We start from the raw sequence: 17,785 nt of genomic DNA, 5'->3' as shown, positions 1-17,785 counted from the left end.
AAAAACACACTCCTGAAGAAACCTCCTGAAAATTGCTAAGAAAATTGTTTCTGAATATGCAAGGGCTTAAGGATAAGTGTTCCCAGGGTCCTGGAGGAAATTACTGGAGAAGAAACTTTGGTCAACCAAAAAATGATTGGGAAACCACAGCAAAACAACTGATGGTGAACAGTGAATATGCAGTTAACCCTCTGGTTAATCAAGACTAAAACAAAAAAGTTTAGAGTGGGAGATCAGAATGTCAATGCTTATGCCCTGACGATGCAGAAATGATACAACTAGCATAGAAGGGGAAGGAGCAAGAAGATGAGTAGTGTGGGTGCCTTAATTGTATCACTTATACAAGCTAGGAATCAGAGGCATGATTCAAAGCTGAAAACCCAGGTAATAGAAATATAGGATACCTATATATATAAAGATAGCCACTTAGAAATACAACTTTGGGCTAATAGGAGAGAAAAGGAAAAGGAAAAAAGATAGGGAGGAAGTGGAAACACCACTCATTAGAAAGTAAAAGACATTAATTAAACATAAAATTATAGACATATTATATAGAATTTAAATTATGCATTATTACATACAAATATTTCTAAGTATCAGAAGAACCACACACAAAACCATAGTTAGAGGGAACCTGCTATATAGCACAGGGAGCTCAGTTTGGTGCTCCGTGATGACCTAGAAGGATGGGATGGGGGGAGGTTGGGAGGGAGGCTCAAGAGGGAGGAGACATATGTATAACTATAGCTGACTCACGACGTTGTATAGCAGAAATTAACACAACATTGTAAAGCAGTTATATTCCTCCAATTAAAAACAAGAGCAAAGGGAATACATAATGAAAGACTTTATAAATAAACTATATTCAAGTCTAGAATTTAAAGCTACTTTACTGCATATGGAATGCTGTCCCTGGTGGCTCAGACAGTAAAGAATCTGTCTGCAATGCAGAAGACCTGGGTTCGATTCTTAGGTTGGGAAGATCCCCTGGAGAAGGGAATCGCAACCCACTCCAGTATTCTTGCCTGGGAAACCCCATGGACAGGGGAGCCTGGCAGGCTACAATCCATGAAGTCACAAAGAGATGGACACTTTCAAGTGATCGACTAACACTTTCACTTCCACATGGGATGCTGAATGAACAGTATGAATACAAAAAAAACAGAGTTTGGAGAATATTAGGAGCCATCAAATATTAAGTCCAACTGAAGAATGTTAGTATCTTTTTACTTCTGATATTCTGGGACTAGGAAATATTAATATGGACATGAGAGCTTTAAATTTACAAAGAAAATGCTGATGTTGCACACATGGCTCATGTGAACAGAACTTTTTAATTTTTTTGGCCTTGCCTTGCAGCATGTGAGATCTTAGTTTCTGGACTAGGAATCGAACCTGCACCCGTTGCAGTGGAAGCAGTGTCTTAACTCCTGGACAGCCAGGGAAGTCCCATGAATGGAACTGCTGATTAAAGCTATCTTCACTCCCCCTCACCCCTAAACTGATCAGTCCTACAGAACCTACAGCTTCACTATCTCAATATCCATTCCCTTCTGTCTCCACAGCCAAGAGCCTAATCTAAGCTGCCAACAATTCTGTCTTGCCTAAGCCTCTTAATTGGTGTCTCTGACTCTAGTCTTTGCCTCTACAAATTTGCAGCCCAACTGATCTTTCCGAAATATAAATCTGATTGTGACACTCCCCTGCTTAAAAGCCTCCCAGTGACTTATCATCATTTACAGGTTAAAGCCTAAAAGCCCCAACCTAATACAGCAAGAAGTTGAAGGATACTCTCTGCCCACCAGGGTGTGAGGAAACAGGCATCAGCACAGCCTCCACAGATAGCAATCTGGCTTTACCTACTTAAACTGAAAATACTCACACTCTTTGACCTCAAAATCCCATTCCTAGGAGTTTGTAGAAATACTTCCATGTTCAAATGGACATACATACAGGGATATTTGTTGCAGTATAGTTTACAATAGCAAAAGACTAGATATGACGCTGGGAAAGATTGAGGGAAGAGAAGGCGACAAGAGAGGATGAGATGGTTGGATGGCATCACTGATTCAATGGACATGAGCTTCAGCAAGCTCCGGGCGATTGTGAAGGACAGGGAAGCCTGACGTGCTGCAGTCCATGGGGTCAAAAAGAGTCAGATGTGACAGTGACTGAACAACTACAAAAACAGCAAGAAATGATCTAACTTACTTCCATATGGGATTAACTCAATGAATTCTGGTACATCCACATCCCAAATAAGTAAAATAAATATCCAAATAAAAAAGCAAGGTATTGGGACAGAAAATATCATACACCACCCGTGTGTGGGAAATACAGACACATATACTTGTAAATGCACAGAAAACAGATCTAGAAGGATGCCCAGCATACCAGTTACAGCAACTGACTTCAAGAAGAGGAATGTAGTGGGGGCAGTAGAGAAAGGGTGAAGGTTTAATATTCTCTAAATACTTCTCATACTTTACAAATTTTATACCATGTGCCTATGACACATATTCCACAAAAGCTAATGAAGAATGAAAATGAATAAGTAAACAGGCCTTAGTGTGATCAGTGAGGCCTTTCAGCAGGAGAGCCAGGTCTGTCTCTCCAGGCTCATCTCTTGGGTTCCTCCATCCTATAGCACTGATACCATACTGACTACTGTGCTGTTTTATAACCACTTTGTTTCTTCTCTGCTGGACATTGCTCACCGGTAGGACTCCTTTTCCCTGAAGACTTCCCTCAAGCTTCTTCTCTTCTCTGAAGACTTCTGAGTTCCCTTGTGCTGTGCTGTGCTTAGTCGCTTGGTTGTGTCTGACTCTTTGTGACCCCATGGACTGTAGCCCACCAGGCTCCTCTGTCCACGGGGATTCCCCAGGCAAGAACACTGGAGTGGGTTGCCATGCCCTCCTCCAAGGGATCTTCCAACCCAGGGATTGAACCCAGGTCTCCCACAGTGCAGGCAGATTCTTTACCATCTGAGCTACCAGGGAAACCCAAGAATACTGGAGAGGGTAGCCTATCCCTTCTCCAGGGACCTTCCTGACCCAGGAATCAAACCAGGGTCTCCTGCATTGTAGGTGGATTCTTTACCAGCTGAGCTACCAGGGAAGCCCTTGGGCTCCCTTCTCCATCCCTAAAAATTTAAGTGGCTTCCTGTCCTATGTACCCATGGCAAATGTACCTAATTCTATCATTGTACCCTCATTCTCTGTGGCAGTTATTTGTTTCGTGCACACGTTTCATCTGCTAATCTTTGAACCCTTCCCTTCCGAAGAGGGCCCAGCTCAGGTCCAGGGTTAGACTTGGTGCACGATAACTATAAAGGTTGATGTCTCTAAACACTGTGGTGTGTGTGTGTGTGTGTCTGCATCTGGAACTGGGTAGAGATCTGAGGAGGAATGTCACGTACTTCTTAAAAATAAAACTTGTGTGAGCTGGGGTGAAACTAGCTGGTTCTCTGGAAGCTTTTTCATCATGAAGAACATTAGCAGTTTTAATTTGCTATCTTGTCTCTCTGTCTTCCCTGTAAATTCTCAGAGATTAAGGAACCAGTTTGATTTACCTTTGCAATGTTCATAGGCCAAGGCACATAGGAGGTTCACAGAAATGAACCACTGAATGACAAATACTATGGCTTGTCACCTTCTGAGAGGGCATGGCCCTGGAGCGCTGGTTTTGGGAAGCAGAATTCAAAGCCAAGGGCTTAACAGGGATGGAGCTGGGCAGTGTCAAGGACCTGGAATCTATTTCTTGATGAAACCCAGACCCAGGGCTCATATCGAGGCTTCGTCATCTTTAAATCTTTGATATAATTTCCAGTGAAACCATGCAGCCCTAAAGATTTCAGGGGGAAGACTTAACCTATATACTGTGAAATGATCACCACAATCAAGCTCCTCTTTCATTCTGAATACAGGTAATTTGTCTCTTTTTTTTTTTTCCCCTTGTGAGACTTGTTAGAGGTTTATCAATATTATCGATCTTCTCAAATAAGATTCTGGTTTATTTTTCCATAGTTTTAGTTTTCAATTTCATTGTTTTTTGCTCTTTTCATTACTGTTTCCTCCCTTCTGATTGCTTTGGGTTAATTTTGTTCTTTCTTTTCTAGTTACTCAATACAAGAGCTCAGAGTTTTGACCTCAGACCTTTCATGTTTCTAAAATAAATATTTAATGCTATAAATGTTCCTCAGTACACTAATTTAGCTGCAGCAAAATTTTGAGATGTTGTATTTTCACTTTTATTCAGTTCAAAATATTTCCCAATTGATTTAAAGGCCTTCCTATTTGACCCATAAAAGTGTGATATTTAAAGTGTTTGGAGACTTTCCTATTATCTTTCCATCACTGATTTCTACTTTTATTTCATTTTTGTCAGAGAACATGCTTTGTATGATTTCAATCATTTTACGTTTGTTAACGTTTATGACCCATCATATGATCTATTATAGTGAAGGTCTTAATGTACCTGAAACTAGTAAGTATTCTGCTGTTGTTACACAGAGTATTCTGTATGGCTATTAGATCCAGTTGGTTGATAAGGCTATTCAACTCTACTCTTTAAAAAAGAAAATTACGTATGTTGTGCTGGGTCTTCATTGTTGCTCCTGGGTTTTCTCTAGTTTAGGAGAGTGGGGGCTACTTTTCATTGAGGTGCATGGGCTTCTCACTGTGGTGTCTTCTCTTGTGAAGTACAGGCTCTAGGCACATGGGCTTCAGTAGTTGTGGTAGACGGGCTTAGTTGCTCTGTGGCATATGAAATCTTCCCGGACCAGGGATTGAACCTGTGTCCCCTGCACTGGCAGGTAGATTCTTAACCACTGTACCACCAGGGAAGTTCCCTGGTTCTTTTCTATTCTTACTGTTTGCTAGTTCAATTCGTTATTGAGAGGAGTTTTTAAATATAGTCTCCAACTATTAATTGTCAATTTGTCTGTTTCTCCCTTTAGTTCTGCCAGCTTTTCTTCATGTATTTTGAAGCTCTGTTGTTAGGGGCAAACTCATTTTCATTTTCTTGAATTGACTCTTTTATCATTACATAATTCATTATTTTTTCCTGGTAATTTTCTTTGCTCTGAAGTTGGCTTTGTCTGGGGGCTTTCCAGTGGTACAGCGGTAAAAAGCAGCTGCCTGCCAATGCAAGAGAGGCAAAAGATGCAGGTTCAATCCCGGGTTGGGAAGATCCCCTAGAGGAGGGCATGGCAACCCACTCTAGTATTTTTGCCTGGAGAATTCCAGGCAAGCAGGCACACACATGCTTTGTCTGATATTAATATGTGAAAGTCAATGTGTTAGCTAGCTGCTCAGTCGTGTCTGACTCTTTGCCATCCCATGGACTGTACCCCACCGGGCTCCTCTGTTCATGGAATTCTCCGGGCAAGAATACTGAAGTGGGTAGCCACGCCCTTTTCCAGAAGATCTTCCCAACCCAGGGATCCACGCTGGGTCTCCCACATTTTAGGCAGATTCTTTACCATCTGAGCCATAAACAGTCTAAATTTCCATTGCTTAGTGTTGGCATTATATATATTTTCAATTACTCTACTTTTTAAAAATTATTTATTTATTTATTTAGGCTATGCTGGGTCTTCGTTGCTGCCCTAGGCTACTCTCTAGTTGCAGTGTGCAGGCTTCTCATCGTGGTGTCTTCTCTTGTTGCGGAGCACAGGCTCTAGTCATTGCAGCGCATGGGCTCAGTAGTTGTGGTTTCTGGGCTCTAGAGCAGAGGCACAATAGTTGCGGTGCACAGCCTTAGTTGCTCCACAGCACGTGGGATCTTCCTGGATCAGGGACTGAACCCATCCCCTGCACTGGCATGACAGATTCTTCACCACTGAGGCACCAGGGAAGCCCTGTTATTTTTATCATTGGAATTGAAGTCAATTTCTTGTAAAAAACAGAGTTGGGAATGTGTTTTTGATCCAGTCTCAAAATTTATGTCTTTCACTTCATGTATTTAGATCACTTAAGTTTAATATAATTATTTAGATGTTTGGACTTAAATATCGATTATTTTATTATTTGTTACTTCAGTTATTTCTTCCTGTTTCCCCGTCCAGGTTTCTTGTAGATTATTTGACAATTCTTAGTATTCCACTTAAATTTACATGTTGTGATATGTACTATATTTCTTTGTATAGTATTTTAATTATTGCTCTAGGGCTTACAATACATACACTTAACTTCCCACAGTCTCCTCCAAGTAAACATTTTACCATGGCAAGTGAAATGAAGCAATCTTACCACCACATAGGTCCCTTTATCCTCTCCCTCTTTATATATTAATATTACATTCACATACATTAAAAAATCATCAACGTTATATTTTTTTTGCCTTCAAACATATTTTAGAGAATTCAAGAGGAGAAAAATAATTATATTTACCCAGATATTTAAAAGTTTCCTTCCAGTATATGTGTCTTTTGTCTGAAAATTTTACTTTAGCAATTCTTTAAAAACAGGTCTGCTAGTGACATAGTCCCTTAGTTTCCCTTTATCTTGGAATGTCTTTCTTTCACCTTCAATGCTTAAAGATATGTTTGCTGAATATAGAATTATCGATTGAAAAGTCTTTTCTTTCAGCAGTTAAAAAATATTATTTCTAAAACAACAAAACAGTATCCAACAATATGGGGTCTCCAGAAGAAACTTTCCAAAAGAGACACAGATGTATAGAACAGTCTTCTGGACTCTGTGGGAGAGGGGGAGGGTGGGATGATTCGGGGGAATGGCATGGAAACATGTATGATATCATATAAGAAACGAATTGCCAGTCCAGGTTTGATACAGGATCCTTGGGGCTGGTGCACTGGGATGACCCGGAGGGATGGTACGGGGAGGGGGGTTCAGGATGGGGAACACGTGTACACCCGTGGCGGATTCATGTTGATGTGTGGCAGAACCAATACAATATTGTAAAGTAATTAGCCTCCAATTAAAGTAAATAAATTTAAATTTTAAAAAATTAAAAAAAAATATTTCACTTCCTTTTTAACCTCCACTGTTTCTGATGAGAAATTGCAGTCATTTGAGTTACTGCTCCCCTAGAAACAGTGCATCATTTTTTTCTACATTTAAGATTTTATTGTTTTTTTGTCCTTAGTTCTCAGCAATTTGACTATGCTGTTCCTTGGCATGGAATTATGTGGGTGTTTCTTATTTGGGGTTTGCTGAACTTCTTGATCTGTGTTTGTGGGGTTTTGTTTTTATTTTTTTGCCAAATTTGGGAAGTTTTCAGCCATTATTTCTTCATATATTTTTTCTGCACCACACTCTCTTCTCTCTTCCTGGGTATCCAAGGACATGAATTTTAGACATTTTGCTATTGTACCACAGATGCCTGAGGTTCTATTCATGTCTTTTTCTCTCTCTCACTCAAGTTGAATAATTTCAACTATTTTCAAAGTACATTATTTTCTATCGTCCTCATTTTTCTGTTGTGCCTAACCAGCAAGTCATTTTATTTCAATTATTTTATTTTTTCAGTTCTAAAATTAATATTTACTTCTTTACATCTTGTATTTCTTTGCCAAGACTTTCTATCTTTCAATTTATTTCCAGAGTGCTCACCCTTACTTTTTGTTATTGCTTTAAAGTCAGATAATTCCAACATATCTGCCATCTTGACATTGTCATCCTTTAATTGCCTTTTCCCATGCATGTTGAGATCTTCCTTATTTTCTCATATGCCAAGTAATATTCATTATATCCTGGACATTTCGAATATTATGAGATTCTGGTTTCTTGAATAAATCCTGTAGAGGATGTTAATACTTTTGTCTCAGCAGACAATCTACTTGGTTGTAGTCAGGCTCCAAGTTCCATTCAACCTCCTGTGATCGTAGTTTCAATTCAGTTCCATTTTCAAAGTCTTTACAGTGTTATTCAGATCTGTGTGTGTGCCACCCAGTGGCCAGTCTGGGACTTGGATGATGGTCTCTTAGTGGGTTTTTTTGGTTGATTCCAGAGGCAAGTGGGATCTTAGTTCCCCGAACAGGGATTGAACCCATGTTACCTCCATTGGAAGTACAAAGTCTTAACCACTGAACCTTGAGGAAAGTCCCTCTTAGTTCTTCAGTATACAATGTTCAGAATCAGATCCATGCATGAATAGCTTGGAAATAAGCCCAGGAATTTATAAACAGCTTATGAAGTCACTTTCCCAAAACTTCCTCCCCATGATCTACCCTTTACTTCCTGAGTCCTTAGGATTACCTTTTCCATTCCTCTGTCCAGATAGTTAGGCTTCACTTAGCCTTCTCTGTCACATACTTTCACACATGAGTCCCTGTCCTGGACCAAGGAAGACATCCAGAAGAGAAAAAAAAACAACAGAAATTGATCCCACCCTCTTGGGACCACAAACAGAGAGAAAGATTCTCCACCATTCTCTTACCTCTCTTATTTCTCAGGCCTGTCTTGAAGGGCTTTTCCTGAATCTCTCTCTATACTGGTGCTTACTTCTGAGTTTCTGACTGCATAGACCAGGCCAGGGAATAGTAGGAGATTTGACAGATTTTATCTTCTTGGGCTTCAAAATTACTGTAGACAATGACTACAGCCATGAAATTAAAAAACGCTTGCTCCTTGGGAGAAAAGCTATGATAAACCTAGAAACAGTATTAAAAAGCAGAGAAATCACTTTGCCAACAAATGTCTACACAGTCAAAGCTACGGTTTTTCCAGCAGTCATGTATGGGTGTGAGAGCTGGACCATAAAGAAGGCTGAGCACCAGAGAACTGATGCTTTCAAACTGTGGTGTTGGAGAAGACTCTTGAGAGTCCCTTGGACTGCAAGGAGATCCAGCCAGTCCATGCTAAAGGAGATCAACACTGCATATTCATTGGAAGGATTGATGCTGAAGCTCCAATACTTTGGCCACCTGATCTGAAGAGGTTGACTAACTGGAAAAAAAACCCTGATGCTGGGAAAGAGTGAAGGCAAAAGGAGAAGATGGAGGCAGAGGATGAGATGATTAGATAGTATCACTGACTCAGTGGACATGAATTTGAGCAAACTCCAAGAGCTAGTGAAGGACAGAGAAGTGTGGTGTGTGCAGTCTATGAAGTTGGACTTCACAAAAAGTTGGACAGGGCTTGGCGACTGAACAACAACATTGCCAAATCAGTAGTACTGATCAGTAGTGCTGACCAGTATTCCTGGTCTTATTCCTCAGTCTGTCTGCTACTATTTGTTTATCAAAGTCATCAAATAGCTGCACCAGGTGACTTGCCCAAGTTTTTAGTTGCAATCAGTGGGGGATACAGGGTGGATGGTGTTCACTCCGTCTCGTCCAGAACTGGAACTACCATAACCACAATAGCTAACTTAACATTAGTTATTGTATTTTCTAGTTCTGGAATTCTAGTTTGCATCATTTTAAAGTCTTTTCTACTTTTTATAGTTTCTAGTTCTCTGCTGAAATTTTCAGTCTTAACTTTTTATCTTTTAAAATATAGGATGTACAGTTTTTAGTTTTTTAGTTCATGTCTGATCATTCCAAAAGTTGGAGTACATTGTGTGGCTGTTTTTGCTGGTTCTTTTTTATGTTGTTTTTTTGTTTGTTTATTTGCTCTTTGTGTGTGTGTGTGTTCCAATAAAGCTTTATTTATGAACGTTGAAATTTGAAGTTCATATAATTTTCACATCACAAAATATACTTCTTTTGATATTTTCCCCAACTATTTAAAAGTGTAAAAAGTATTCTCAGCTCTTGGTTCATACAAAAACAGGCGGCAAGCCAGATCTGGCCCCCAAGCTATAGTTTGCCAACCTCTGTGCTTGACCTTGCAATGATGGACACAGTTCTGGCCTCATGGCACTTACTGTTGATGGGAGAGATGGATATTGAAGAAATAATTTGAATAGTTTTTATGTAATTGCTAATTGCATAGGAAGGAAAATAAAGGGTTAATTATGAATTATAACAGGGAAATATCAATCAAATTAGGAAATCAGGAAATGAAATGAGAACAGAGACCTAAAGATGAGTAATATCTAGCCAGGAAAGAGTGGCTAAAAAAGGAAATCTTCCAGGAAGATAAGACTTATAAGGTCAGACTGATAAACTGAATGGTGGGTTTTACCCTTCACAGTCCTATTAGGTAAGCAAATGCTCCAGGAAGTTTTCAGAGAGAATGTGGTACCTGGTGTGTTGGGGACAGTGTGAGGGAACCACCTCATCTCCAAACGTGACACAGGAGGAGTTCCTTGTACCTTCCTTATTGTCATTCTGTGTTTTCACAGAGGTTCTGGCCTCTTCATGCTGCTCTTTTTCCTCCGCTGGGAGGCAGGTGAGAGGCAGTGACATTATGAAGCAGAACAGGGACTCCACAACTGAGAGTCAGGCACCCTGAGTTCTGGATTCAGTATTGCTATCCCTTGTCATGTGGTCCTGGGCACATTGCTTAACCTTACTTAAACCAAAAAATAAAGTACTTTTATATACATCAAGAGTCCAGGCAGGTGACTCCAGGCCCCTTCAGAGCAGTTCATTCAAAAACAGAGTTCCATGAAAGGCCACTGGACCTGGTGACTGCTGGGTCCTCCCCTGGCCTGGCTCTCAGTGATTCTATGAGAAGAGTCTTTTCTCTAGACCTGTCCGTGTTGGATCCTGAGCTAGGAGGGAACCTAGGTCTGGCTGCTCCCAGGCAAATGGAATGTAGAAGTTTCCATCCCAGCCCTCCCTAACAAGAATCAGGGGAAAATCAAGCCATTTTCTTCAGGAAAATGATAACTGTATCTTGTTGGCACATTATCAGGAAAAAAGCAAAAGTATATGATTCATATCGAGATTGTTTCAGATTTCTATCATTTCAGTGGCACCACAGGCAATTGGTAACATAAACTAGGTAGCAGGCCTTTAACGTCCCAGTAAATAAGCATCCTACTATGAGCGGCTCACACCCCAGAGAATGCTGAGCCAGGCTGAGTTCCTGCCCCCTCACACCTTCAAGTGTCACAGGAGGCAACTTCAAGGCCTCTGGCCAGCCCTGTCCAGCTTCCTTCTGTGTCACCTTAAGGCTGTTCCCATCAGAACATCTATCTGCCCCTCGGCTCTGGTGATCCGGTAAGCTTTATATCTGGGTTTTGTTTTGGCTGTGCCACTGAACTTGCAGGATCTTAGTTTCCTGACCAGGGATTAGTCCCCTGGGGCCATGGCAGTGAAAGTGCCAAGTCCTAACCATTGGACTGGCCAGGGAAGTCCCCATGTTCATGGTTTTTTTTTCTTCTCTTTGTATGCCTGTCTATCATTTAGGTGCCGGATATTACATTTGAAACATTTTTCAGAAATGGTTTGAGGCTTAAGATAATGCTATCATCCTCCAGGTGATTTCTGTTTGTTTCTCCCAGGTGCTGCATGCACACCCAGGCACTGGGGGGCAAGGTATCTTGAATCGCCTTAACCTAACTTCAGGGACCGAGATATTTCTTGGTCACCCAGGTAACTCAGAGTTAAGCCTCAGTCCCTGTGAGGGTAATTTGCTTCTGGTTCCCTTAATCCTATGGTACAAACCTTCAGGGTTCCCCGCTCAAAGACCAGAGGGTTTACCAGGGCTACCACTCTTGAGACCATGGGCTCCAATTGTGGTCTCCCAAGTTCCTTGAGGCTGTCTGCAACACTGCTGAATGTCTCATTCGTCTCTCCTGGAGTGACAAACAACCCCAAGACAAAAGCTACACCAAGTGCTGGGGCTCACCATTATGGATTCCCATCTTATCCCAGATCCTGCAAAGCGATTCTTCACTTTGTTAGCTCTCCAGTGCCTTCAAGCAGACATTTTTATATTTTGCTCTACTTTACTAGTTGCCCTCAGTAGGAGAGTTGGTCTAAATTATCTAACCCAGCATTACTGGAAGCTAATATTCAGCAAGTGCTAGTTCTCTCCCCTTTCTGTCTCACGTCCAAGCCTGAAGGATGTTACAGTTAATGCTAAACAAACTAAAGCAGAACACAAGACACAGAAAAGAAAAAGTGTGGCGAGGCTTTAAATGCACCAAGGCATTAAGGTTAGGACAAGCAGGTGTGAGTTCCTGGCCTAGCCTACCACCTTCCCTTTGTTTCAGGCTATGTGTCCTTCCCAGAATGTGTTCCTTCCTCTCTTTCACCCATTACTTTATTTTTATCTGAGGATATTATGGGCATTATTTTATATTAAAAAATTGTATTGGGTATTTTTCTACTATGGTATTTCTAGTGATGAATCCTATACATGCTGCCAACCAGTCTGGCCCCTTTCCAGATGCCTTCCCTCATGACTACATACCGCCCCACGCTTCATCCCTGGAAACCTATAGTAGTAACACTCACCACAAACTCTTTGAGTTTATGGTTTGGAGCAAGTCTAATCCCCTTGAGTTATTTGATAATTCCTTAAGCAACGATCATGTCTCTCCCCAATCCCTCCTTCCTTCAACAGTTCTCAGAAAATACGTATATTCATGTAGGCTCTGAAAACCAAAGCGCCCTGATGGTGGGAGCAGAGTTTCCATGTACTGAGACGATCATCCTCAGGATGTGCGGGGCGTAAGGTACTGTGAGGTCTTGAGGCGTTCAGCAGAGCCTCCTCAGACCATCCCCTCAGAGGATCCCCTCAGACTATATCCCCACACTCCTATACCTCAGCTCCAGAGTTCTGAGCCAGGCTCAGAAAAGATCTCAGGTTAGGGCACTTTTAAAAGGGGAACTAATATCCCACAAGCTGTGAAGGGTCACCAAAAAAAATTTTTTTAATTAAAAAAGAAGGCTTGAATGACAGAAAGAAATACTATGCTCCCAGATGAGAAAGCTAAATATTAAGATATTGATTTTTCCAAATTCATTTTTATATTTAATGCAATCTCAATCAGAATACCAATGGTAGAGAGACAGAAAGCAAATTAGTGGTTGCCTGGACCTCAGGGTGGGAACAAGGATTAACTGCAAAAAGGAACAAGAATCTTTTTAGGGTGATGAAATGTTTTAAAACTGGATTATGTGAGTGACTGCACAACTCTGAATTGTGTGCACTGACCTGTACACTTTATTGTTTCTGTTCTGTGTTTTGGTCTTTTGGCCGAGAGGAATGTGGGATCTTAACTCCCTGACCAGGAAATGAACCTGTACCCTCTGCACTGGAAGGGGAGGTCCAAACCACTGGACCATCAGGGGCGGCCCTGACCTGTACACTTTAAATAGATGACTGTTACTGGTATAAAATCATACCTCAATCAAGCTCTTTAAAAATATATGCCTAGCAAATTTTACTAAAAGACCATTTAAAATTCAAATCTGACTAGTCTTCCATAAAAGGATTTAATATATTTTTGATCTTGTTAAAAATAATTCATCACTGTTTTGAAAATGCGTGGTTTTTTTAATGGTGAATATAAAGATACAAGGTAAAAAAAAAACAATGATATCTGGGAGTTTGGAAAAATTCAAACAACGATTCTAAGTTTTCCTAGAGGAATAAATAAGAGAGAATAACTTCAAAAATGTTTAAAAGACGTATAAGAGGGTTGCTTTGTCAGAAATTAAAGCTACAATAATTAAATGAGATCATTCTGTTGTAAGAATCAACAAATAGATTAATGGATTATGATAGATGTATATATGGGAACTAAAATAGACTTTAGTGGGTATAAGGGTAGTTTATAAAGAAAGAATCACAAACTAATAGAAAAGGTTGACTATTTAAGGTAGATATGAGGGGAAATTACTTATTGTTGAGCTAGAAACTGATATTATGCTATATACCTGAATCAATTCCAGACTGATTTATAAGTCAAATAAAGGAATTCAAACAATAAAAATTATAAAAATATAGATATATGCTTAACTAACCTTGGAAGAAAATCATAAACAATATTGAAGAAATGGTTAAAATATGTATATTGTGGCATCTTACATAACCACAAAAAGTGAACTTTTCCAGATAACTTTAAGGAACCATTAGAAAATGCTCATAAAATAATGAGAAGTAAAAGAAGCAGAATATAAAACTAATCAAAATAATATAAATTAAATTAAAAAAATAATAAAACACATGCAAAAAGATTGGTAGATACAGCAAGATATCTGGATGGCAGACTTATAGATGAGTTTTCACTTTTTCCTTTTAGAATTTCCCCCACATATTTTACTATGGCCATGTTTTCCTTTCATTATCAAAAACTAAAGTGATTTGGTAGAATGAAAATATGAGAAACCAATCAAATTCAGCTACTAAAAAGCAACATCTTCAGAATACATATGGCCATTATATGCATTTTTCACATGTATGATGATACATTCCACAATTTTTTAAAGTATTAAAATAAAATAAAAGCCACACAAGCTCTTTGTGGCCACAGCAGAACCTCTGCAGACAGCCTCTCCTGCCCTGCGCTGCCCTAGCCCATTCATCCCACCTCGGAGAAGGCCTTGCCAGGAGGATGCAGCCGTCTGGCTGTGGTACTCCCCACCGCTGTGGGTGGAGAAGCCAGACTCACTCACAGACTTGGCCACCAGCCTGATCTCGTCCCAAATGTGCTCCCTAGGGGCCCATGAGGGCCATCCCTACAGTATGGCCTGCAGTCCAGCCTCTGGGCTGTCAGGCACATGGAGTGGCCCCATCTGGCCACTAGGAGCTCACCACTCCAGCTGCTGAGATCTCATGAGACCAGGCATGAGGGGCTGAGAGTCATGAACAGATTCCAGAGTCTGGTTTGAGGTTCACTCCACTCCAAAGACCTCTGAACTACTGTCCCCACAGACTAATCTCAGCACCCACTGAAATAAAAACATCTCCTCTCATCACCCTAGAAACTGGCGCTCCCTCCTACCTCTTTGAAAGTCCTTTCAATGGGAGAGGCAGCTCCTCCCAGTTCTCCTTACCTTCCCCACTGCACCCTTGGAGGTCCTGCAGCAGCATGTACCTCACGTCTGTCCCTTCACCCTTCCATCTTCTGCCTCGACCCCTGTGAAATGCTGCTTTCAGCTGCTCCCCATTTCCCCAGACCCATGCTCCTGCATTCCTGTGACCCAAGAAACAATTTCATCTTAGCTCCCCCAAAATGCTGTCTCTACTTAGGGTTGCCAGATTTAGCAAAGAGAAATATATGACACCCAGTTACATTTAATTTCAGACAACCAACCAACAATTTCTTAGTGTAAGTGTACTCCATCTATTTTACACAACCCACCTCCAATCTTTTTTTTCAAGTTGATATGTTGTGTTGTCATTTTTATTCAGTTTAGGAAATTCTCTTTCTTCTTTTTTAGGCCACATGGCATGTGGGATCTTAGTTCCCTAACCAACCTGACTGGGGACCAAACCTGCACCCCTGCAGTGGAAGTCTTAGCCACTAGGTGAGGGAGAAAGTCCCTCATCTCCAGTCTTGAAACACTTTTGCTTTCTGCCCCTCATAAGAAATACTGTCTTCTTTCTGCCCCTCTATAAAACATTCCTTTCTCTCTACAAACTCCTGGGAAATAGTGCCTCTGAAACATGAAACACTGACCAAACGGGACAAACAGTTTCTTTTCTGTTAATCCCCTCAGTTTTGCTCCTCCCCTCCCTCTTCACCCTCCCCTCCCTTATCAAACTCCTTAAGCTGTCACCCACCAGCCTCCTTCTTTGTAGAATGCATGTCCCTTCCCCATCTCCACACAAGACCTCTTTCCTCAACTGGCTACCAGAATCCCCAGGAAAACACCAGCACTCCTGTTCTCAGGTAAGACAGTTTGCCTCTACCTCCCACCACTGGAATGTCTTAAACCTATTGCCATTTATCTTGTTCTTAATATGCACCAAGCCCTGTGCCAAGCACTCTGATTCTCACAACAGCCCCATGAAGTAGGCGTTATTTTTATTACAGTTTTATGACTTGCTGAAGATCACACAACGTTGAGGATAGTCAGATTTGCACACAGGTAACACCTGACTCCAAAATCTCAGATAAAAACCCAGATTAAGCCAGAATTTTCTGGATGTTGGATATGTTTTAAGTCTTCTAATAAGCATCCAGGTAAAGATCCACTGCCCACCACAGACCACTCCTCGGTCTCCCCCTTCTTTTCCTCCCCAAAGAACATCCTCCTCCTCCACCTCGCTCTGGGACATCATCGCTTGGCAGTGAACATTCCTGCTATCGGAGGAGATGGTCACAGTCAGACTGTGCTGCCCACATGCCTGGTAGCTGGGGACCGCCTGGGGCAGGGGCCAGGCCTGTGGTCCCTGTTCCTGGCTAGCACCCCACCCCACCCCCTTCTATAAATATCCCACTGCTCACTGGCTGCCAAGCTGTTACAGCAACAGTTTCCATGAGGTCAGTGCCCCAAGCGGCCTCCAGGTCCCAACACCCACATGTACCTTGCCTGGAGCGCTGGGGCCTGCTTGTCCCTGCAGGGGGCTGTCCCGGGTGCTGTGTCTCCGACGCACGGGGGGTGTGGGCACTTGGGCAGAAGTCTGGGATGGAGTCTTCCCCGAGCTCTGAGCCCCGGGTTCCGAATCTTGACTCAGGGAGGAATCAGGCTTGCTGCTGGCAGTGGGCTCTCCTTTGAGCTTCGGAGGGGCAAACCTCTTCCTGTTGAAGGGCCTGGTTGGCTGGGGGGCTGAAGGCACAGGCTGGCCGGGGGCAGCAGGCCCCCTCTCACCTCCAGCTTCGCTGGATTCCCGACGTGAGGGCCTCTGTCCAGGTGTTCTGCCCCGAGGGGTCTGGGCCTCTGCTTCCATCTGGGGCTGGTCCGCTCGGGTGCTCTCCAGGTACATGTCCTTCAAGGAGAAATACACTTCCGGCTCTGGGCCTGGGACAGGGGCCGGGGCCTGGGTCTTCTGGGCCTGGTCTGGAGTACCTGCACCAGAGGCTGGCTTCCTGGTGCCATCTGCTCCAGGGGATCCAGGCCCCCGGGCAGCCCTGCCTCTGGGCCGGGTCTGAAACTGCTCCACGTCCAAGGGCCCCTGTGTCCCACAGGAGTCAGGCTTGCCTGAACTGGGGAAACGGTTTTCCGAGGCACGATGGCTTTGAGCTGCCTTCTCCATCTCTGGTTTCCGCACTCCTTGCTTAGGTTCCATGTCTTTCTTCTTCTTCTTGGCCCCAGACTCCTTTTTGGGAGCTCTCTGAGGCCCCAGCTCCATGGCCTCACAGATGTAGGTCAACAGGCCACGCTCTCCATCCTCCCCGTTCTCAGGGGCAGCCTCCCCATTGGTGGTCACCTCTCCAGAAGCAAGACTGTTGATTAGGCCCAAACCTGGGTGCTGACCAGGCTCGGTGTCTCCCTCCTGCCAAGCCACGAGGGGTCCATCCTCGACTTCCCGGGCAGGGGCCGAGGGGACAGGCACCTCGGCCCCGCTCAGCCGCCGCTTTCGCTGGAAGCGGTCAGGGCTGAGTTTGCGCAGGGCATCAGCCTCGCCCACAGCCTCCTTCCCGTGCTTCCAGCTCTGCTCGATTTCCCGCATCTTTGCTGCAGCCTTGCGCTTCAGCTTGGCAAACCAGCGCTGGTGGATCTTGTATTCAGTCATGGTGCCCACCTCCAAGACCCCTGAGCAGGACACAATGCCCTTGGCGTTCCGGGCAGAGGCCTGATAGATGGCAGCATCTTCCTCTCGACACCTAGAGGCAGGAGCATGAAGTGGAAGGTGAAAGCCCCCCATCCCCATAGCCAGAGTCCTGCCCCTGCCAGCCCTGCCTCAAGTGCACCCCACCCCCCACTCCTCACCACAGCTGAGGATACTGAGGCTGGCAAGACGGTAGGAGCTGCCCAAGGCCACGCTGTTCTAGGAGGGATTAGACCTGGGGCCCAGGAGGCTCCCTT

At 43.0% G+C, this 17,785-nt stretch overlaps 1 protein-coding gene across 2 annotated transcripts in view; it reads right to left on the bottom strand.

The window, feature by feature from the left end:
- Positions 1–17,785, bottom strand: part of ALPK3 (alpha kinase 3) — a 53,677-nt gene that overhangs the window by 15,155 nt on the left and 20,737 nt on the right. For both annotated transcript variants that reach the window (XM_070358333.1, XM_070358334.1), the window contains one exon: positions 16,344–17,583. In XM_070358333.1, coding sequence (XP_070214434.1) covers positions 16,344–17,583 — 1,240 coding nt within the window. The remainder of the gene's footprint in view (positions 1–16,343; positions 17,584–17,785) is intronic.

The sequence above is a fragment of the Bos mutus genome, chromosome 21 (assembly GCF_027580195.1).
Source record: "Bos mutus isolate GX-2022 chromosome 21, NWIPB_WYAK_1.1, whole genome shotgun sequence".
In the NCBI taxonomy this organism is placed as follows: Eukaryota; Metazoa; Chordata; class Mammalia; order Artiodactyla; family Bovidae; genus Bos; species Bos mutus.
Note: the sequence above shows the minus strand (reverse complement) of the source record. Positions and strands in the feature narration are given on the sequence as shown.